Here is a 19,198-nt window from a genome sequence, read left to right as displayed (position 1 = left end):
TTAACTTGAGTTCGCTGTAACTACTAGACATAGTGAAGAATTTTTTTTTCTAGATATATATTCTTGTTTTGTTTTGAAAGTTCATCGGAAAGTTTCGGTTCATCTTGGCTGTGTTTACAAAAGTCTTCCAAAGTTTCACTGGTTGTAAGAACTGTTTCGTAGCTTTTTTTTTTTTTTTTTTTTTTTTTTTTAGTGAAGTTGATTCTGTTAAGAGGTGAAGATTTGTTGGTTTAATCTAGCGTCATAGCGACCGTAGCTACGAATATTTTTATCAGTGCAAGTCAGCCAAAGAGATAAGAATTGCACCGTCAGTCACCTTTGTGACTAATAAGGAATCATCATCTATACCATAGAGAAACAGAGAGGGGAATAGATAAAAAGAGAGAAGGAAGGAAGGACGGAAGGAGGGGAAAAGAAAAATACGGTGTCATAATCATCTTCAGAAATGTAACACTAAATTTCCTAGTTTGTCAAGGCGTTAGATACAATATCTGTTCCTCATTACCCTCTTAGGCATCTGCTGGTGTGTAGCAGTCCAGTATGGTAGACAAGAAATTACTCTTCTTTCTGGTTACCTATGAAAGTGAAATGCGGATGTTGAATGCAGGTAAAATAAAAATGGCTGAAACTGTTAAAGAGAATTGTCTGAGTAGCGTTAACAGTCTCTGAAGGTGTAGAATTTAGAAATTTAGAAAACATGTGAAGATGTGATCTAAAGATTGGCATAGTGACTCACAGAGTACCGATATAGCTTGGTCATATAGAGGCCTTCTTGTGTAATTCGGAAGTCTTAAAAAAAGAGAGAAATTTAAAATTTGCAGGGGTGCATACGAGATAGAGTTGAGGGACACATTGTGTCTGTGCGTGTATGTGTTGAAGGGGGTGTTGGACGTGCTGCTGATGAGCTTCTTTGTTGATTTATGAAGTAAAGGATATTGTGGAAGTTTTCTGCGTAGGGGGTCCATCCTCGATTCAGAGGTTATCAGGTGACCTAGGTTGTAAATGTTATTTTGTTTTCTCTGAACTTATACCTCTGTAGAAAAACGATGTATTTTGTATATATATATATATATATATATATATATATATATATATATATATATATATATATATATATATATATATATATATATAATTGGTAGTTATGTAAATTTGTATGTTAATGATATCAAGTATTGGAGAATCTCTTTCATGTTTCCTTTTTTATTCTAGTTTGTTTATTCATGATAATGACCGCCTTCATATTATGATTCGCGGGATACGTATTTAAAAACTACGAGATTAAGTTCTTACGTTAAAATTGTAGCTTTTGCTTTTGCAACGAAGGTGGCCCATTTCGTTTAGTTTATTTTGCCTAAAGTTACATTCTAATCGCGAGTACTTTTCGTCACATTTCGAGGGTTCTTTATCACCAGGGCCCAGCTCCTCAGACTTTGCTCGCCCACCCCGTCCTTTCAATTCAAGTTATTGCGGAGGTTTTTCTTCTTTTCTTCTTCCTTTCTTCCTCCCTTTGCTCCGGTTTTCTATATCGCATCGACGATGAACGCGGACCATAAGAGGGTCTTTATTGGAAATGAGAAAATCACCCTTAATATTGGCGTTGGGAGAAGTAGTGAGTACATGACTTGGTAAATAGAGATCGCTGACATAGAGGAGAGAGAGAGAGAGAGAGAGAGAGAGAATAGAGCTGTTAAAGATGGAGTGTCAGGAAGACGACGACGTTTCCTATCAGCTGTAGAAGGAAGAAGAAGAAGAAGAAACACGCCAGAAGAGAAGCAGCACGACTCGAAATGCAAAAGTGAAATCTGAATATTCTTCTTCTTCTTCTTCTTCTTCTTCTTCTTCTTCTTCTTCTTCTTCTTCTTCTTCTTCTTCGTCATTGTTTGGTTTTCAATTACTGGTAGATAGAGAACGATAACGTCACTTAATTAGTGACGCCCCAAGGGACCCCCCCAACAATTCGAGAGCCGGAGAATCAAATGAGAGCGAATGTTTGGTGCTGCAGACGCCACACGTTGGCGTGGCTCGAAAAGAGACCATTAGAATTATCATGTATGAATATTCATCGATCGCCAGTTGACGACATTAGTGAGGGAGATTGCCCGTGTAAGACATGTGGGGAGGAGACACACACACGACGCTGCGTGACAGAATTGTGTAGAAATGATGTAGGGAAGAAATGAATCATTTTAGGAGGGCACAAGACGGGGAGAATTGAATTAAAGCTCTTCTTGCTCGTGCTGGTGCTGTTCGGTTCGTTCGTTTCAACTTCCTTTGGCGATTGCGCACTCATTTAACTGGTACCTACTAGAACTCACTTTATCAACGTGTGCTCTAGCTCACGTTGTACAGATACGCCATCTCTGTTTGCCAGTTACCTGCTACAACTCACTTTGTATTTATGTCCTAAAGCTCACTTGGTATTTCTGAGCTACAACTCGCCTGTCAGTTATGTACTCCAATTCATTTGGTATTCATGAGTTTCAAGTTATAAACTCTAACACAGCTTGCAGTAATATGCTCGTACTCATTTGGCAATTTCGAACTCCAGCTCACCTCTCGGCTGGACACAGCTACACAACTTGCGGTGACGTACTCTTGTTCGTTTTCAGCTAATAAACTTCAACTAACTTGAACAGTTGTATACTGTATTTCAACTCGCCTAAGCAATGTGGTAATGCGACTCATTTTGCAGTTTTCCACGCCAGCGCTCCTGACAGGTTTGTTCTCGAACTCGTCTTCCAATTATGCATCTGAATTCATGACGTTTGAATAATCGACATTCGGTTTCGATTATAAAGAAAATAAACAGACCATTGAAGGTCTCTTGCCGGACAAACACGATACAATCAAATATATATATAAATATATATATATATATATATATATATATATATATATATATATATATATATATATATATATATATATATATATATATATATATATATATATGTATATATACATATGTATATATATGTATATATATATATATTATATATAATATATATATATATATATATATATATATATATATATATATATATATATATATAACTCATATGTAAATGTACAGAATAGTTGTTTGACCAAGTATATACTGGTATAAATAGTATCTTGTTTGGCCGGTTTCTGGTAACAATTATCTTTGCTCTTGCACAACAGAATACGGGCAGGATTATTTACACTGTTGCACGATGTTTCAATTTGAATCCGGTGTTCGGTTATTTGAGCTGTTAAATTATTCCGAGAAGTCCTTGGGTATTCAAAGGGTTGAACAATGAGACTTACGTAGTGAATTAGCTTTCCTTGATTAGGAAGGTAAGTTGATCGGTTTCAAAAGACTTGAAGTAACTCCTCACAAAACACTCAACTGAAATAGTTTATGGTATTTTAAAATTATTCTGCTTCGTCAGCTCAGAATAACTTTTGCTAACGAACTGCATTCGAGACGTGGAACTAACCCACTTTAGTCTTTTGTAGGAAAGAGAAAAAGAAAATTCATTTTAATGGCTTTTATAATTGCACCAGTATCTTCAGAGCTAAATTTAAAAGAGTGGTGAGAAGGGAAGACTCGATTTTAGGGACGTTATGTACCGCCCCGAAGCTCAAACCGAACCAAGGCACCTTAATTCTGCATTCGTATATAGTGGCCAGCGACGAGAGAGGATGACCACAGGCTCAACGACGGTTGTTGCATGCAGAAAAGATATATGGATACATATTTCGTTTTATCATCTGGATACTCGTGTACCTGTGAAGACGAAAACGACGACAATATAAGTGAGGACATCACGTACCATCTCGAAACTGTGACCAATGGCGAGAGTAGTTGACCCCCAGGCAAGACGATGGTATGTGTAAGCATGGGGTTCAATGTTGTTTTTACACACGGAAGAAAATTTATGGGTAATGTATTTCATCACATGTAGTTGAGTGTTGAATGGTCCCCGTTGTACAGCGATCATCAACCTCGTCTAATCAGCAAGACATCCGATATCGGTCCCAAAAGGAAGGATAAAGCCCCAGGTCCGTATCTTGAAAAATATATTGTACCTCAGTTGACCTAAGTAATGAATGATTATCTGGAAGTCAGCTGTTGTGGGACACAGCAAGGTGCAGAAGATCTTGGGTAGCAACCACATCTTAAAAAGACTTGCTGAGAACTGGAAAGTTATTATCTTCTGGACTCACTCCTGCAGAGTAAAGAGAATGTAAAGTTAAAAAAAAAATATATATATATATATATATATATATATATATATATATATATATATATATATATATATATATATATATATATATATATATATATATATGTGTGTGTGTGTACGTCTGCACTCCATAACCTGCACTTTCTGGAAATCTCTGAATTCAGTTGTGTTCCCGAAGACTTTGATACCCAAGGATGAAAATCCAAGTGAACAAACATTCATTTTTCTTTTCTTTGAATCCAAACACGATCAGAGGCATGCATGGCTTATTTGACCGTACAGTTTCCTTTGGGTAGCGTACGTTGCACTGACGGACGTTACATGTGACGCCAGTGCATTTTTAGGAGAATCAGTCAGTCATGACATATTGTGTGAGGAAAGGTAAAAATGACCTAAGAGAAAGACCAGGTGATGAAAGATCCCAGATTCCGAGAAATTCGTCAGAAGAAAAAGATAGCATTTTAAGAACAACGCCATGTCAAGAGAATAGAATAATAACAGTGGATTCTAAGAATGAAAAGCATACGTGGTTTTGTGTAGGTTAAAGTAATATCGTTCCTTTTCAAGAATCGAACAGATGTGAAAATAGGCATATGAAAGAAATTGAATCTCAAGTCTTTAGAACCACATGAAAGGGATTTTCATCCCTCTAGCTGAGAGTCTAACAAAACTATGTAGCTATGTTTTATGAAAGTAGTTATGTATTGCAACGAGCAGGTCCCAGAAGAGGTCATGTAGAACCTACCGTGAGAGAAACATAAGGTAGACGAGTAGTTCTCAAGGGGAAAAAGTGTAAACTAGACATAGAAATAAATTGCAAGAGAATGAAAAATGAACATTGATAATAAGAAAACGGAAATGCAGAGAGAAATATTACAGACAGTTAAGAGACGGATTAGGATAGGGAAAGGGGGAACAAATCACGACGGAAAGGAAAACGTTGAGAGAAACTGACTGGTAATAAACCAGAGACCTGATATTGACACCAAATATCCCCAGCCCCAGGTTAACATATGACGTGGATACAGTCACACTTAATCTTGGCTGAAGGTATATTGCCTCTGGGATATTGTTTGTATGGGAGGAGAGTTGCCATGGAAAAATGGGTCTTTTGATACCTGTCCGTGAGAGTTCAATAAATTACAGCACGGTAGACAGAACATTGTTCCAATAGTTTTATAAGCGTACACACAGATATATTGCCGATGTAAATGAAAGTTCTGAAATATATACTTGTGTGTTCACTTTTACAGTTTAGCGACACCTGGAATGAAGGTACACCTGTCTGCAATATTGCAGTTTCAACCGTGGAACGATAACTTTTATAATACTGGATGTCAGCCACCATTGAATTATATCAGTGATCCACCCGATTTCTCTACATTCATTTCACAAGTGTATTTATTTTTATTGTTCTTCTTTTCCTAATTGTCACGCTTATGGAATAGTAAAGAGCTTCTTTTTCTGGGAGACATTTGGACATGTACTCTCAAAATATCGAGGTCTACTGGATTAGGTATTAGCATTATTGAACGTTCAAATGCGAAGACTAATTCCTTTCTTTCATTGACAGAGGAAAAATGCAGTCAGTCTGACAGTCAGCAGGATCGAGGTGAGATCATAGAAGGCAAAAACAATTGAAGTATAGAGTTAATTACTTTATACGTTCTTGTTAGTGTTATTGTTTGTAATATAGTTACAGAAAATCGCACAGTGAACGAGTTATTGCAATCAGTAAGTGTTTCTGCCTTTAACTCCTTGACAAAATTTGTCAGTCGTGTACTTTAATGAAACAGTTCACAGGGATACAAATGAAAAAGCGAAATAAAAGTCGTTTGCAATGAGGTATTATGTAATTTATTCGTGCAAAGTTTTATGGAGTTAAAATTTAGAGAATAAAAAACTTAGTTCCGAAATAGCTGATTATCTGGGCAAGGCACCCTGCATTTGTGATAATGACTTTGTAATTGGATGATAATGCGAACTCCGCTAGTCTTCTGCCTTTTTAGGGAGGAAAATGAATTTTATTTTTTATACCAAATTGAATAACTTTTTCCCGCTTAGTGTGTTAAAGGATACAGTTTTACCCTTTAACCTAGCAATAATTCATTTTGTGGTTACGTTTATTCGTATGTGTATTTATTTCGCGCACACAGTATACAGTATACTGAAAGCGGTAAAAGAAGGCTCATGTACTGTATGTAGCCATTGCATGCATGTTACTGTATGTATACACATTTGCATACGTGAGAAACTCAGACATGTCACCAGCACGATAGATGTGAAGACAGACCATCCTCTTGAACTGAGGAGGTAACAGGTGTCAGGAAATATTCCAGATTATTTAGAGTTCATAAATTGAGAGTTAAAGAGGTTGAAGTGAAAGTTTTAAATATGGAGAAGCTGCATCACTCATGATGTACAAAACAGTCCTTGTGGATGAGCGAGAGCGACAAGTGACATTGTGAAAGATTTTATTAAGGACTTTTTTTTTTTTTGAGGGAACAGAGGCACAACTAGCCTGTTGGCCTTATCTAGCTAGACCCATTAGGTGTTGTGGTCCCAAGTCTTTTGGGATGAGATTGCTACACCCGTTCCTCTCTCCGCATTGCCTGACAACATTATTATTATTATTATTATTATTATTATTATTATTATTATTATTATTATTATTATTATTATTATTAATCAGAAGATGAACCCTATTCGTATGGAAGAAGCCCACAGGGGCCACTGACTTGAAATTCAAGCTTCCAAAGAGTAAGGTGTTCATTCGAAAGAAGTAACAGAAGGTAGTGGGAAATACAGAAAGAGAGAGGAGATCAGTTATTAGAAAAACATAAATCGAATTCCACTTTGCCTTGTCGTCATCCACCTTTGGGAACCTGCTCTCTGCCAGTGCCCTTCCGTATCTGTATGCCTAACTCTTCTGTTAATGTTTATCGCGCGTTGGAGATATGATCTGTCTGTCCCGATTTCGGTTTATGCCACATATACCACCAAACATATCAGGTATACAGGAGTCTGTTGAAATGTACCCTGAAATAGTAATGACCAGTTGAAATTCCCAAATATCATGATATGAACTTTACGTAGATCGTAAAGCGGACGCTCTCGGCTGAAAATGGCAGAGGTTGAGGTAAATTATGCAATTTGAATAAAAATGCGGAGTTTGAACTCTCTCGGCTGAAAATAGCAGAGGTTGAAGAGTTAATTTATGATAGAAATTCATTTCTCGCTATAATTTGAATAAAATATAGGTCCCTATGTTCTTTTTGTAAAATAAGTCTCTCTCTCTCTCTCAGCTCAGTGGTCTCTCTCTCTCTTTTTCTCTCTCTCTCTCTCTCTCTCTCTCTCTCATACTGTTTGGGAGGGCTCATTCAGTAATTTAGAACTTGCATTTTATAAACTAATTTGATGTTGTTATCCTTATAAAGCGTGGACTCATTCAGCTCTGCCGAGCCGAGTAAGTGATTATGACAAAACTTCATCACCGCCTAAACAGCCGTTAACCGTAAAATTACCTGTTACGCACGAAGGACGAGCTGCGTGTAGAGAGAGATTGAGGTTTATACAAGGAAATGAATAGTGTCCACCAATCAAGTGGCTGTGGAATAAATTTTTTTTTCGAACACGAGCCAATAAATCAGTGTGGAAAACTTGGGCCCCGTGGTGGAGAAAGATGTTTTTATTGATAAATTTAGATAAGGTAAGATTGTTTTAGGCATGTATTCCCAGTATTGTCATTTTTATTTGCTTTTCAAATATTTCTCCTTATAACTAAACGTAAAACAGGACTTTTTTGTGAATGGTATATTTTTACTTGTATATTTGCGCTTTTAATGCGCATTTACTAACATTTACAAAAATACTCTGATACCTATACAAATCAATCTCTCCCTTTTTACGCTGCCCATACTAGCATTCATTTCTGCCTCTTCCTGATTTCCTGATCGACGCGTCATGTGAAAGAAGGATGAGTAATATTTGATAAACAGCAATCCAGATTATGTAATTTGTGGAGATAGGTTATTAGGACAGATACAATTATTACACACAAAATCAGCGAGGTTAAAAGAAATTGTCAGTGATTTCCCGTGATGCCATTAATGAGAATTTCAGATTCATTCCATAAAATGAAAGGGCCCGGATGAAGCGGAGATCTTGTTCTTGTACGGAATCGTCTGATTAACATTGCTGAAATATTTTTCTCGTGGTTCGGTTACGTCTAAATAGGGCTTAAAGAAGTGGATGTTTTACGCGGCCGTTAATGGGGTATAAAAGCAATTTTAACGGAAGATTTAAAATATTACAAAAACCATAACAGTGCCGGTGTGACCTGTCAGTCCTGTGACTGAGCATAAAATATTGATTAACTATTTTGTGTTATGAAATTCATTAGGTCGTGCTTTCTTTTATCCTGAAAGGGAAAAAAATCGTTTCGGCACGAATATTCTGTCTGCTGCCATGGATTGATTGAAAGTTTTTCCCCACGGCGTCACGTAAATGAAATAGCCATTGAGTATTACAGGTCAAGGTCAGATTTTTTTGTGGTTTTTTCTGCACTTTGGCATTCAGTGTCCGAAATGCATAAAACATATGTTGCCGTGAAGTTTGACATTAAATGCCCCCAAAATACAAGTGGCATATATCGCCGTAAAGTAGGCGTTATTCCATATATTGCATGCCCTAATGTCAGCGAATATACATCTGCCTTTATAACATTAAAAAAAATCAAGCAGTTAGAGAGACAAAGGTCTCAGATTACATTTTATTTGAGTAAAAGCTGGAAATTACAAATGGGTTCGCGCTGCTACGAGTTCCAGGATAAGTCGCACTGCCAAAGAGATTACCGATGGAGATAAGTAAGACTGAGCGAATTAAACCAAATCTTATTTGAGCTCCCATCACTCCGCGTATTGTCGAAGGGATATACTTTTTTTCAGGTACCAACATATATCAGGCTTAACTAAAGGTGAAGGAGCCATATAATCACCCGAGAGAGTAGAGTTTAACGTTGTCCATCTACCTGTTATTGCCTCTGTAGGATTATCCTTTGATATTTACTATTTATACTGGCTATACACACATGTATTGTGTGTGTGTATTATATATATATATGTGTGTGTGTGTGTGTGTGTGTGTGTATCTGAATCACGAAATTATGGAACGTGATGAATATATAAATAAAGATAAAATCCACGAAGGAAAGAGAAACACTGCAGTGTTTCTCTTTCCTTCGTGGATTTTATCTTTATATATATATATATATATATATATATATATATATATATATATATATATATATATATATATAGATATATATATATATACACAAGCTTTCTAGGACTGTCAGTCCTAGAAAACTTGTAACTTTTCCTAAATAAATTCTTCGTTATACACTATCCAGTTTAAATAAGATCCTGTTATTAATTGTATTATTGCACAGAACAATTGTGTAAGTGATAAAGTTCATATATATATATATATATATATATATATATATATATATATATATATATATATATATATATATATATATATATATATATTGTGGAAAGTGTTTTGTATATATATCTTCTATCGTCATCTCCGTTAATAGCTATGTGAGCATGTTCATGTGCTTACACAACAAACATGCGGATTCTGAATGTACTTGGTACAGAAAAAACTCCATGTAAGAATTTATTCTTGATTTCTTATTGCTTCGACATATATTACACTCAAGGTAAAAAAAAGAAAAGAAAAAAGAGAAATCCTGTTTTCTAGATTGGTCTGTTTTCCCAGTGATCATGTCCGGGGGCCCCATAGAAACGGCAAGATTCCACGGCTCTTCCTGGGTCGCCTTCGCCCCTCTCAGAGAAGCCTACAGAGATGTCCAGCTCACCATAGAGTTCAAGCCAGAGGCTCCTGATGGGCTGCTGCTGGTGTCGGGGGAGAATGACGATCTCTCGGGCGATTTCATGGCGGCTGTCTTGATCAACACATATGTGGAATTCAGGTGAGTGTGTTCAAGTGTATGATGGTGGGTATGTGAAATTCAGGTGTCTGTGTTGAAGCGTATTTATGGCCGGTCATGTGAAATTCAGTGAGTCGTGTTGAAGTTTGGTGGTGATTATGTCAAATTCAGGCGAATCTGTGTCGAATTGTGTGTTGGGTATATTCAGATAAGTTGGTGTATTGGTAAATTCATGACGGCTCCTTGAGAGAAATTATATAAATTAAGTAAAATATGCTCCACAGAATTTATAAAGAAAATGCAGTTATTATTCTAAATTAAAATGCAAGGATGAACTGTATATAACGCTGGCAGTAAGTCAGACTATAATTTTTTAGTAAGGCCTTGACTGGAATTTTCTAAAAAATGTCATGCAAATTGAAAAGAATATTGAACCGTATTGTATATTGAACAAGATATTTTGGGCGAAGCCGTAAAAATACAAATACTCACATCTCACTCTTGACAGATGGGACTGCGGCTCTGGTGCAGGATTAGTGAAATCTCCCGAAGGAGTGCACATGGGGGAATGGAACAGGCTCACTGTTTATCGCCACCGGTGGGACGTCTGGTTACAGCTCAACGATGGACATCATGTTCAGGGACGCTCCGAGGTATTGTCGGCTGCATGATTTGTGGCAAGCTCCTCTTTTGCAGGATCGCCATTTGGCCTCTGAGGGATTTTGCATAGAAAGGACTCTTATTGCTTTAAAAGTTTTAGTTTGATTCATTCATTTCCGGTGTCTTTTTTAAGAATTCCCATTTTCAATTTTTCAATTTTAGTCTGTTTTTGTTTCGAGTGCATTTTTATCGAAGGTTTTCTTTTACTCCTTGTGTTTTGAGAGAAGGACTTTCAGGATACATACGAATATGTTTCTCATAGTAGAATGTTCCTATATCTCACCGTTAAACTGAGGCATCATGCCATTCATTTCTTCTTTGCCTTATTGCCTCATTTGCAATTGGAATGTTCATTCATCAGTAATACTAATGCCATAGATAACGGAATGAAATGACAGAAGTCTCATTGTCAAGCCTGAGTCCGGTTTTCAATCCGGTTATGGCATGTTGTAACTGAACATGACGGATTATATGTTTGACTAATGTCACGAAATACTTTTTGGAAACATTAAACAACCACCATGGTTTGATAGTCCATAATCTTCAGTAACTGCATGCATTTAATGAGCATTCATTTATTACCCCAGTGGCTCTGCAAAAGTAGTAACTGCTGCTTCGTTGTTGACAGGGGCTCTTCTCCCGAATCACTTTCCAAGAACCACTTTACGTTGGAGGATCCAATAACCTGACGTCTCTGGCTCCCCGCCTCGGTGTCACCACAGGATTGCAGGGGTGCGTTCGGCGGCTGCAGGTCAACGACCACATTTATAAGTTCCGGAAGAACGACCCTCTCAGGTCCCCCAACCTCTCTTCGGATTACGCTGCTCTTGATGGATGGGACATAAGTAAGTGCTTTGGTGCTGGGCTGGGATGAGAAACGTCTGTGCTATGGTGTTAAGTTTGGAAACCTTGCTTCTGCCAGAATTACTTAAGGGCTTTCAAGTTTTGTTAATTCAAACTTAATCGTAAGTTCGAGATTTTTATCACTTTCAATCGGTGGGTCCTATGAAATTTAAGTAGTCTTCAAAATAATTGTCAGTCGAGTCAGTTTATAAGCATTCGACACTGTAGTGTCGTTTCATCCTCGTCGTATTGGACAGATTTTACTTTGGTAAAGAGGGCAAAGCTCTGTGCTGGAATATCATAATAGCATTTGTTGTATATTTCTTGTAGCACGCTGGCAAGTAAATGGTGCCCCTCCGTGTATTGGTAGGTATGCGATAAGTGGATATATCAAGCTTATTGTTGATATAGATCCTGTACTCTTTAAACAAATCTCCCTAGTACTGTTATTATTATTATTATTATTATTATTATTATTATTATTATTATTATTATTAAACACGGTAAATCAAATGGATACCAGTACAAATATTTAAGCAATAAAGTTGGCCCGGTAAATGAAAAATGAAAAGAAAACATTGACTTTTAGTAGAGAGCTTAACGAAAACCAGGAATCATTTAAGTGAAAAACATTTTTTTAGAAGAGTAATCCCTCAGCTTCGCCAATCTTAGCCTTTTCATTTCACTACATTTTAAGGAACTTCATTCCAGTACTTGTCATGAAGAGACAGGAAAGAGTTTCCACTCTTGAAGGAAATAAAGAATTCTTGGGTTGTTATTCGTTTTGACGTCAGTAGGACAATGTATGCATGGCGGAATGAATTGCTAAGGACCTGTAGCACAGGATGGTTTAGACTGTAAGGAATTTTGGAAAGTGTAGTTTAGCAAGGGTGGAAGTTGTAAATATTCCACAGTCTATGCTCTGCCATATATTTTCTTATTATTTCTGTAGCACAGTCGACATTTGTTAATCAAGTAGCCCCCGTAGGGGGGGATAGTGCCGTCGGTGCATCTCATGCGGTGCGCTGTAGGCATTACTTAAGGTTCTTCGCAGCGTCCCTTCGGCTCCTAGCGGCAACCCCTTTCATTCCTTTTACTGTACCTCCGTTCATATTCTCTTTCTTCCATCTGACTTTCCTACCTCTCCTAACAATCGATTCATTGTGCAACTGCGAGATTTTCATCCTGTTACACCTTTCAGACCTTTTTACTGTCACTTTCTGTTTCAGCGTTGAATGACCTCAGAGGTCCCAGCTCTTGGCCTTTGGCCTAAATTCTATATTCTGTTCTAATCAAGTAACTCGTGTGATGCAGGCGAATGCGTCGGTGATGCTTGCAGTGAGGTGGAATGCCAGCATGGAGGCAAATGCGTGTCCTCAACTTCACCACACTCAGCGCAAGAGGCAAACAGTTCTGCTCCTTATTCCACCATGGCGCCACCCTCGTCCTTCTTTGCTCCACAATCTTCTGCGCCCATATGTCTCTGCCCGCTCGGCTATACGGGAGATTTCTGTGAGAAACAGCTCAACTTGGAGGTAAGAAAAAGGTTGAAAAGGGCGTAGTTTGAATATTCTGTAATAGCATTCCAATGGCGGTTTGTATGGTTGTTACTTTATCCATTCTAGGACTAAAGTTAAGACCAGAAATCAAGGTTTTTCAACTATTTTTATGTTTACCTTAAAGGAAAATGAAAGTTAACAAATAATTTTATAGAACACTAGAAAACCAGTATGGTTACTCCAAGATGAGTAATAAATGAGATAAGGAATATCTGAAAGAGAAGCAAGATGAGATCATATTAATAAACATTGTAAAGATGTTCAAAGCATAATGAAAACATTTTTGCTGTTCAGTGAAGAGAGACTAATGAAAACATCTTTTTTTCAGGTACCTTCCTTCAATGGCTCCTCACACCTTATGTTCCCCGCCCTTGGGGGCTCAGTTCTCTCTTGGCTCGAACTAGAGCTGGTGTTCCGTGCAGCATCCACGGAAGGTGTCTTGCTCTACGAAAGTCATCGTTCGGATGGCACCGGAGACTTCATTGCTCTAACACTCTCTCAGGCTCACGTTCTCTTCACCATTGATCTGGGTTCAGGAATGCTAACACTTCGGTAAGTTTATAATGTTTATGCAGGTCATGTAAATTTATTGTCCTTATACCAAGATGAGCCAGTGTTTTATGTTTGCTGTAGTCTCTAGATAAATGTCAGTGTGCAACTTATGCAAGCAATAAAACAGTGATGGTGTGAGACCTCTTCTAGGTGCTCTTCATTGCCCAAAATTGTTGGTGGGTGCATGAGATGAAATTTACATGATCTATTCAATATTGATTATAAAATGGCACCTCACCTCCTTGGTCAGATCCACAATCCTTCTCGTAGGATACCATTGGAACTGTTTATGGGATGTCCATGCCTCTGGTTTAAACTTTACCTCTGTTCTTCGGATGAGGCATTTTTGTTACAGACATTTTGTCATTAATACAAGTAACTTATATTAATTGTCATCCCCAGCTCTGTATACCCGATAAGACCTGGAGTATGGCACTCAGCCCGAGTGTCACGTACTGGTAGATGGACTTGGTTGTATGTTGATGATCAGCCTGTCGTCAGTGGCTTGACTCCGGGAGGATTCACAATGCTATCGTTGTCGCACCCTCTTTACCTGGGAGGTATTCCACCCACTTCTGCTTCCCAGCCAATATTGCCTGCTGCTAAGGCATTCACAGGTTGCATACAAAAGGTATGGCATGGTATGGAAAATATGAGGGCGATAGAAGCTGTATAAGTTAATGCTGGTGTACTGTAAATGTATATAGTTTGAAATTGACATTTAAGCTAATGATTTTAGAGGTGGAAAATTGAGGAGGAACTTTATTAGGGTAAATATGAGCTGTACAGTGTTAGTTCTGTAGTGAAAAAGGATTATTAGTTATAATAATATTGTTTTTATACATACATATGTGCTCTCTCTCTCTCTCTCTCTCTCTCTCTCTCTCTCTCTCTCTCTCTCTCTCTCTCTCTCTCTCTCTCTCTCTCATTGCTGATTCTGACTTTTTTTTCCTGACAGTTGGCATTGAATTCCCGAACAATCCATTTAGTGTCTGGTGCTGTTTCGGGAAGCAATGTAGGCTCATGTGACCACCCTTGTTCTCAACGGCCTTGCGACAATGGAGGAGTTTGTGAGCCTCATGGCCCATCCTACAGCTGTCGTTGTCCGTTAGGATTCAAGGATGACCACTGCAGAAGCCGAGTGGTGACCCAGGTTGCCACACCTAGCTTCAGTGGCAGATCGTTTCTGAAATATGCTGATCCTGAAATAATGAAGAGGTAGGTGAAATGTTTTCAGTTTTGCATGAAAGATATGTACAATATATATTATGTTGTTGAAATCTGATATTTTCATTTATTCGGTCTTTGACTCCATTACTCATTAGTTGGCGGGATAATGCATCAAAGTTAATACAGTTTTGGAAAGTGGTGATTTGAGTTTCTTGCAGTGACCAATTAAATTCTCTATTTTTCCTAACAGAGTTTCCGGAGATAAACTGCATCTGTGGCTACGATTCCGTTCTTTGACAAGAGATGGCCTGCTCGTATGGGCAGGCGAAGAAGGCGATGATGGAGAAGCTGCGGATATAATTGGGCCTGCATTAGGGGATTCCATTAGTTTAGAGCTCCAAGATGGCAGACTCGTTCTCCGCTATAACCTTGGATCAGGCTTTGCAAAACTAGTTTACAACACCACCAACAGACTGGATGATGGTCAGTGGCATACAGTGAAAGTTTCGAGGTGAGTAGATGTCGTAGAGAATCCTTGTTGTGGTGTGTGCAGGTTGTCTGCGATCTAACATTTAATTTTTTTTTTTTTTTTTTTTTTTTTTTAGTATGACTAATTAAAATAACTTGCAAGTTACCATACTGCTGCAGTACTACTGCTATGACTATGGCTCCATATAACATTACTGCTCAAGGAGTGCAACCATCATCTGCTATCTAAGTACCTTACATTCTCACGCATGCTTCCCCTTTCTTCAGAATCAGCACAGCCCTCTCAGACCATGTCTCCAGAGACCTCACTCATGGGCTCTTTCTTCCCGGTCATTTAGTTTTACATTTTTGTGCAGTAGATCCCACTTCACAGAATTGGGGTAACAGAGGGGAGTTCTCCCATCTTTTCTCATCTATGCTTTTTTCGTTGAAATAAGATTTTCAGCCGTTATTTTAAGATGGTTCTATCCAACCATCCGAGAAAGATGAAAAAGTTAATTTCGGTCATCCGTTGAGCGCGTAGTCTTTGCAAGCCTACATTGGCCAGCAAGAAACGTGAATGGAGATGGGAAGCCACTCCTGTCTTGTTTCAAAACTTGTATCAGTGGCTAATCATTAGCTTAATGATGCTTCAAGAATAGCTATTGTTGCTATTCTGAGATACTGAAGCTTGATGCTTCGTAAGAGGACCGCTTTTGTGATCATCGTGAAAAAAAGTCATAATATAACTAGCTTAAATATTTTCACAGTGAATTTTTAGCTATTACAGGGTATTAATTGTTTACCGTAATATTAACATTTTAACAACTACTTCTGGTACTAATGCAAATACTGTGATTACTACGATCAGCGTCACAAGAGATGAAAATGTATAAGCCTATAAATGCTACTACTACTTTTGAAACTTAATTGCGTGTTGCAGCAATAGCAAGATTTTTTAATTAATAATTATGAATCACTGTTCGTAAAGGGCACAGCAGCTTTAAAAAAATAGTCAGTATCATAATTAGTCACAGGATATATCAGGCGTTAATTTTGTTTTGATCTTGCTTATTTTTCTTCAGGTATGAGCGAGAAGGACGAATAAGTGTTGATGGTGAGGAAGAGAGTGTTGTGGTTTCCCCGGGTGACTTGGTACAGCTCAATGTGGACTCATCTCTTTATATTGGTGAGAAAATCATTATCTCTTCTATCCGTTTTTTCCATCACTGAAAGGAGAAATTCTTTGTTTCCTACATAACTTTCCTAGAAGTGAACGATTCATTCACCTTTTATTTGACAGCGCCTCCTTTGACACTAGTGATCTGTCATTTACAGTTTACTCTTCCCTGTGATTTACAGTTTCACAAGAGGAGAGGAAGTAGTTTTCAAATTGATGAGCTAATGGCTCTTTTTAATTCCAGGCGGTCGAGAGACTTTCCGTGGCAGCCACAATGGTTATGTGGTTCCTGGGCTTACTGGATGTGTGGCTGACCTGACTCTTGCAACTGACTATCACGTTGACCTTATAACTCAAGCCACTGCAGGTCAGAATATCGACTACTGCTGACCTGGCCCTGTTTAGCTTACTCTAGCTACTCGTGTCATTGCATGGGAAAACTGACAACATGAGAAGGCTAAGAAAAGGAAGCAATGTATGCTAAACAAAAAAACCATTAGACAAAGAAAATAAAAAAAGAAAAAGTTCCTTTCAAAGTCTGATCAGAAAATCAGAATGATGTCATAGTACAGGAACGTCATCGTGAATTCAGAGATTTTTCTTCTATGTCATTTACAGTTGTAACACAGAGCAAGTCCTCTTTGTAGTACATAAAACTGCCTATTTTATTACAATCACCTTTATAGAGTGCTGTAAACTTTTGATTGTTTTGATCGGATTCTTTTTATATTACCATTAACAATCATGTTTACAGTGGTTTCGTATTTAGTCCGAAAATTTGACATGGAAGCTGATCAGTTAGTGTCCCCTTTAACCCCTCACCTCATTAGTCCTAAAACCTAGTAAGCTGTAAATGCAATGATCACCCTTCTTTCCTGCCCTCACATAAAGGCCATGTTGACTGATGGCATTCATGCTGTCTGAAGAACAAGAACAAGAACAAGAAGACGAAGAAGAAAAAGAGCAGTTTAAAGGAACTTTTATACCGACGAGAAGAATCTCTGAAGCGATGGTTTCCGTCAGTATACAGTTTAGTGAGAAGTGCGCATGTGAAGAGGAATGTTCGTACCTGTATGTTCTGCACATGTCCTTAGATTTCATTTCATTTTTATATATATCATACAGTAGTGCTATAATGTTTTTAATTAAATAGAATCATTAGATGACTGTACAGTACTGTGGTTCAAGTGCTGGATCACCTGTACATTTTCAGAAATTATATGAATGTTTCAAAAAATACTTTTGATATATAGTTCTTTTATGGGAAATAAATTATTGTTGTATAATTCGTTATGTTCCACTATATGCCATGTCATATCATTTACCCTAACAACTCTGAAAATATGTAGAAACCACATATGAAGATATAAAAAAGAGTGGCTTCACTAGATATAGATGAATGCCATAGAGTAATAAGTATTATGTATTTTGTACTATGAAGATTATGCCACTGAAATGTCTTATTTTATATTTACCAATTATGCTAATCTATAAATCCTCTTTTTATAATAAAAATATTTGTTAGATTAGTTTCTTTTGTAAGTATGTCAGTCAATACATAGACGTTTCTAGCGCCTTTTATGGTGGCTCTATGAATATCTGTGTTTCATTTGCATTTGCTCGTTTTTCTGAGTAACTTAGGCAGCAAGAGTCTAGATAGTGTAGATCAGCCGGGCAGCTGTTTTACACCATATCTTCATTTTTGTGCTATATTAGGAACTCTCTCCTCCAAGCCAAGCATCTAGGTCATACTTGAGTTATTCTTGTCAATATCATGAAGATTTTGGTTCCCTTATACTTAGTAACTTCTCATGCTATGTATGAGCTTAAGTAGATAATACTGTTATCCAGTGATCATTACAAAGTAAGAGATATGTGCTGTGCCATTGCACTGCAAATGCCATAGACGGTTATTACACTAATCAAAAGAGTTTTATAACTTGATAGCAATAACAAAACATGTCAAAATTTTAAAAGTAAGATGATCATTATGTCAGTAGCAGATTACTTTAGAGAGAGAGTATCTCTCTGGAAATAAAATTGCCTCCAGAAGAATGGGAAAACTGCTTAGCTGCAAGCGTGCGTCTTTATCTTTGTTACCTGTTTCAGTGTTTGGATATCTAAGCCATGTTCAGTGCAAGGGATTTCAGAAAATGCTGGTTATACTGTAGATTTACCGATAGTATAGAGGTAGCACAGTCTGTATAAAGGTATAACTTTTTTTCTAAATCTAGATCTGTATCAGGGTATGCGACTTTTATATACTGTATGTGTGTGAATATAAAGCACATCGATATATGTATGTACATACATACGTGTAAATCTTTGCCTATACTGTGTATATTCAGTATGTGTAAACATATGCCTGTGTATGTTTATTATCTGTTTATTTTTGCATATTTATATTCACATATTTGTGTGCACACATGTGAAAACAGCAAACCTCAGATTCTCTGTAAATCAGATATTCAACACTTCAAAACTTGATATCTAAATTTGCTACTGGATTTGCACTGAATTACGCATTATTTACTTCAATAACAAATTCGACAAGCAAACACATGCACACATACACATGTATACATAAATGCAT

General features: G+C 37.4%; 1 protein-coding gene across 2 annotated transcripts in view; it reads left to right on the top strand.

Moving 5' to 3' along the window:
* Positions 1-17,136, top strand: part of LOC136839255 (pikachurin-like) — a 436,980-nt gene extending 419,844 nt beyond the window's left edge. Inside the window, exons 7-16 of one of the 2 annotated variants that reach the window (XM_067105033.1) lie at positions 10,002-10,215; positions 10,682-10,826; positions 11,462-11,678; positions 12,991-13,211; positions 13,564-13,787; positions 14,190-14,418; positions 14,746-15,005; positions 15,208-15,468; positions 16,511-16,614; positions 16,850-17,136. In XM_067105033.1, the coding sequence (XP_066961134.1) occupies positions 10,002-10,215; positions 10,682-10,826; positions 11,462-11,678; positions 12,991-13,211; positions 13,564-13,787; positions 14,190-14,418; positions 14,746-15,005; positions 15,208-15,468; positions 16,511-16,614; positions 16,850-16,995 (2,021 nt within the window). In that variant the 3' untranslated portion in view covers positions 16,996-17,136. Of the gene's footprint in view, positions 1-9,983; positions 10,216-10,681; positions 10,827-11,461; positions 11,679-12,990; positions 13,212-13,563; positions 13,788-14,189; positions 14,419-14,745; positions 15,006-15,207; positions 15,469-16,510; positions 16,615-16,849 lie in introns of both variants that reach the window. The other variant, XM_067105032.1, reaches the window with a different exon arrangement.
* The last annotated feature ends 2,062 nt before the right edge of the window (positions 17,137-19,198 follow it).

Source organism: Macrobrachium rosenbergii, chromosome 6, assembly GCF_040412425.1.
Source record: "Macrobrachium rosenbergii isolate ZJJX-2024 chromosome 6, ASM4041242v1, whole genome shotgun sequence".
Taxonomy (NCBI): domain Eukaryota; kingdom Metazoa; phylum Arthropoda; class Malacostraca; order Decapoda; family Palaemonidae; genus Macrobrachium; species Macrobrachium rosenbergii.
This window is presented reverse-complemented; position numbering and strand designations above follow the sequence as displayed.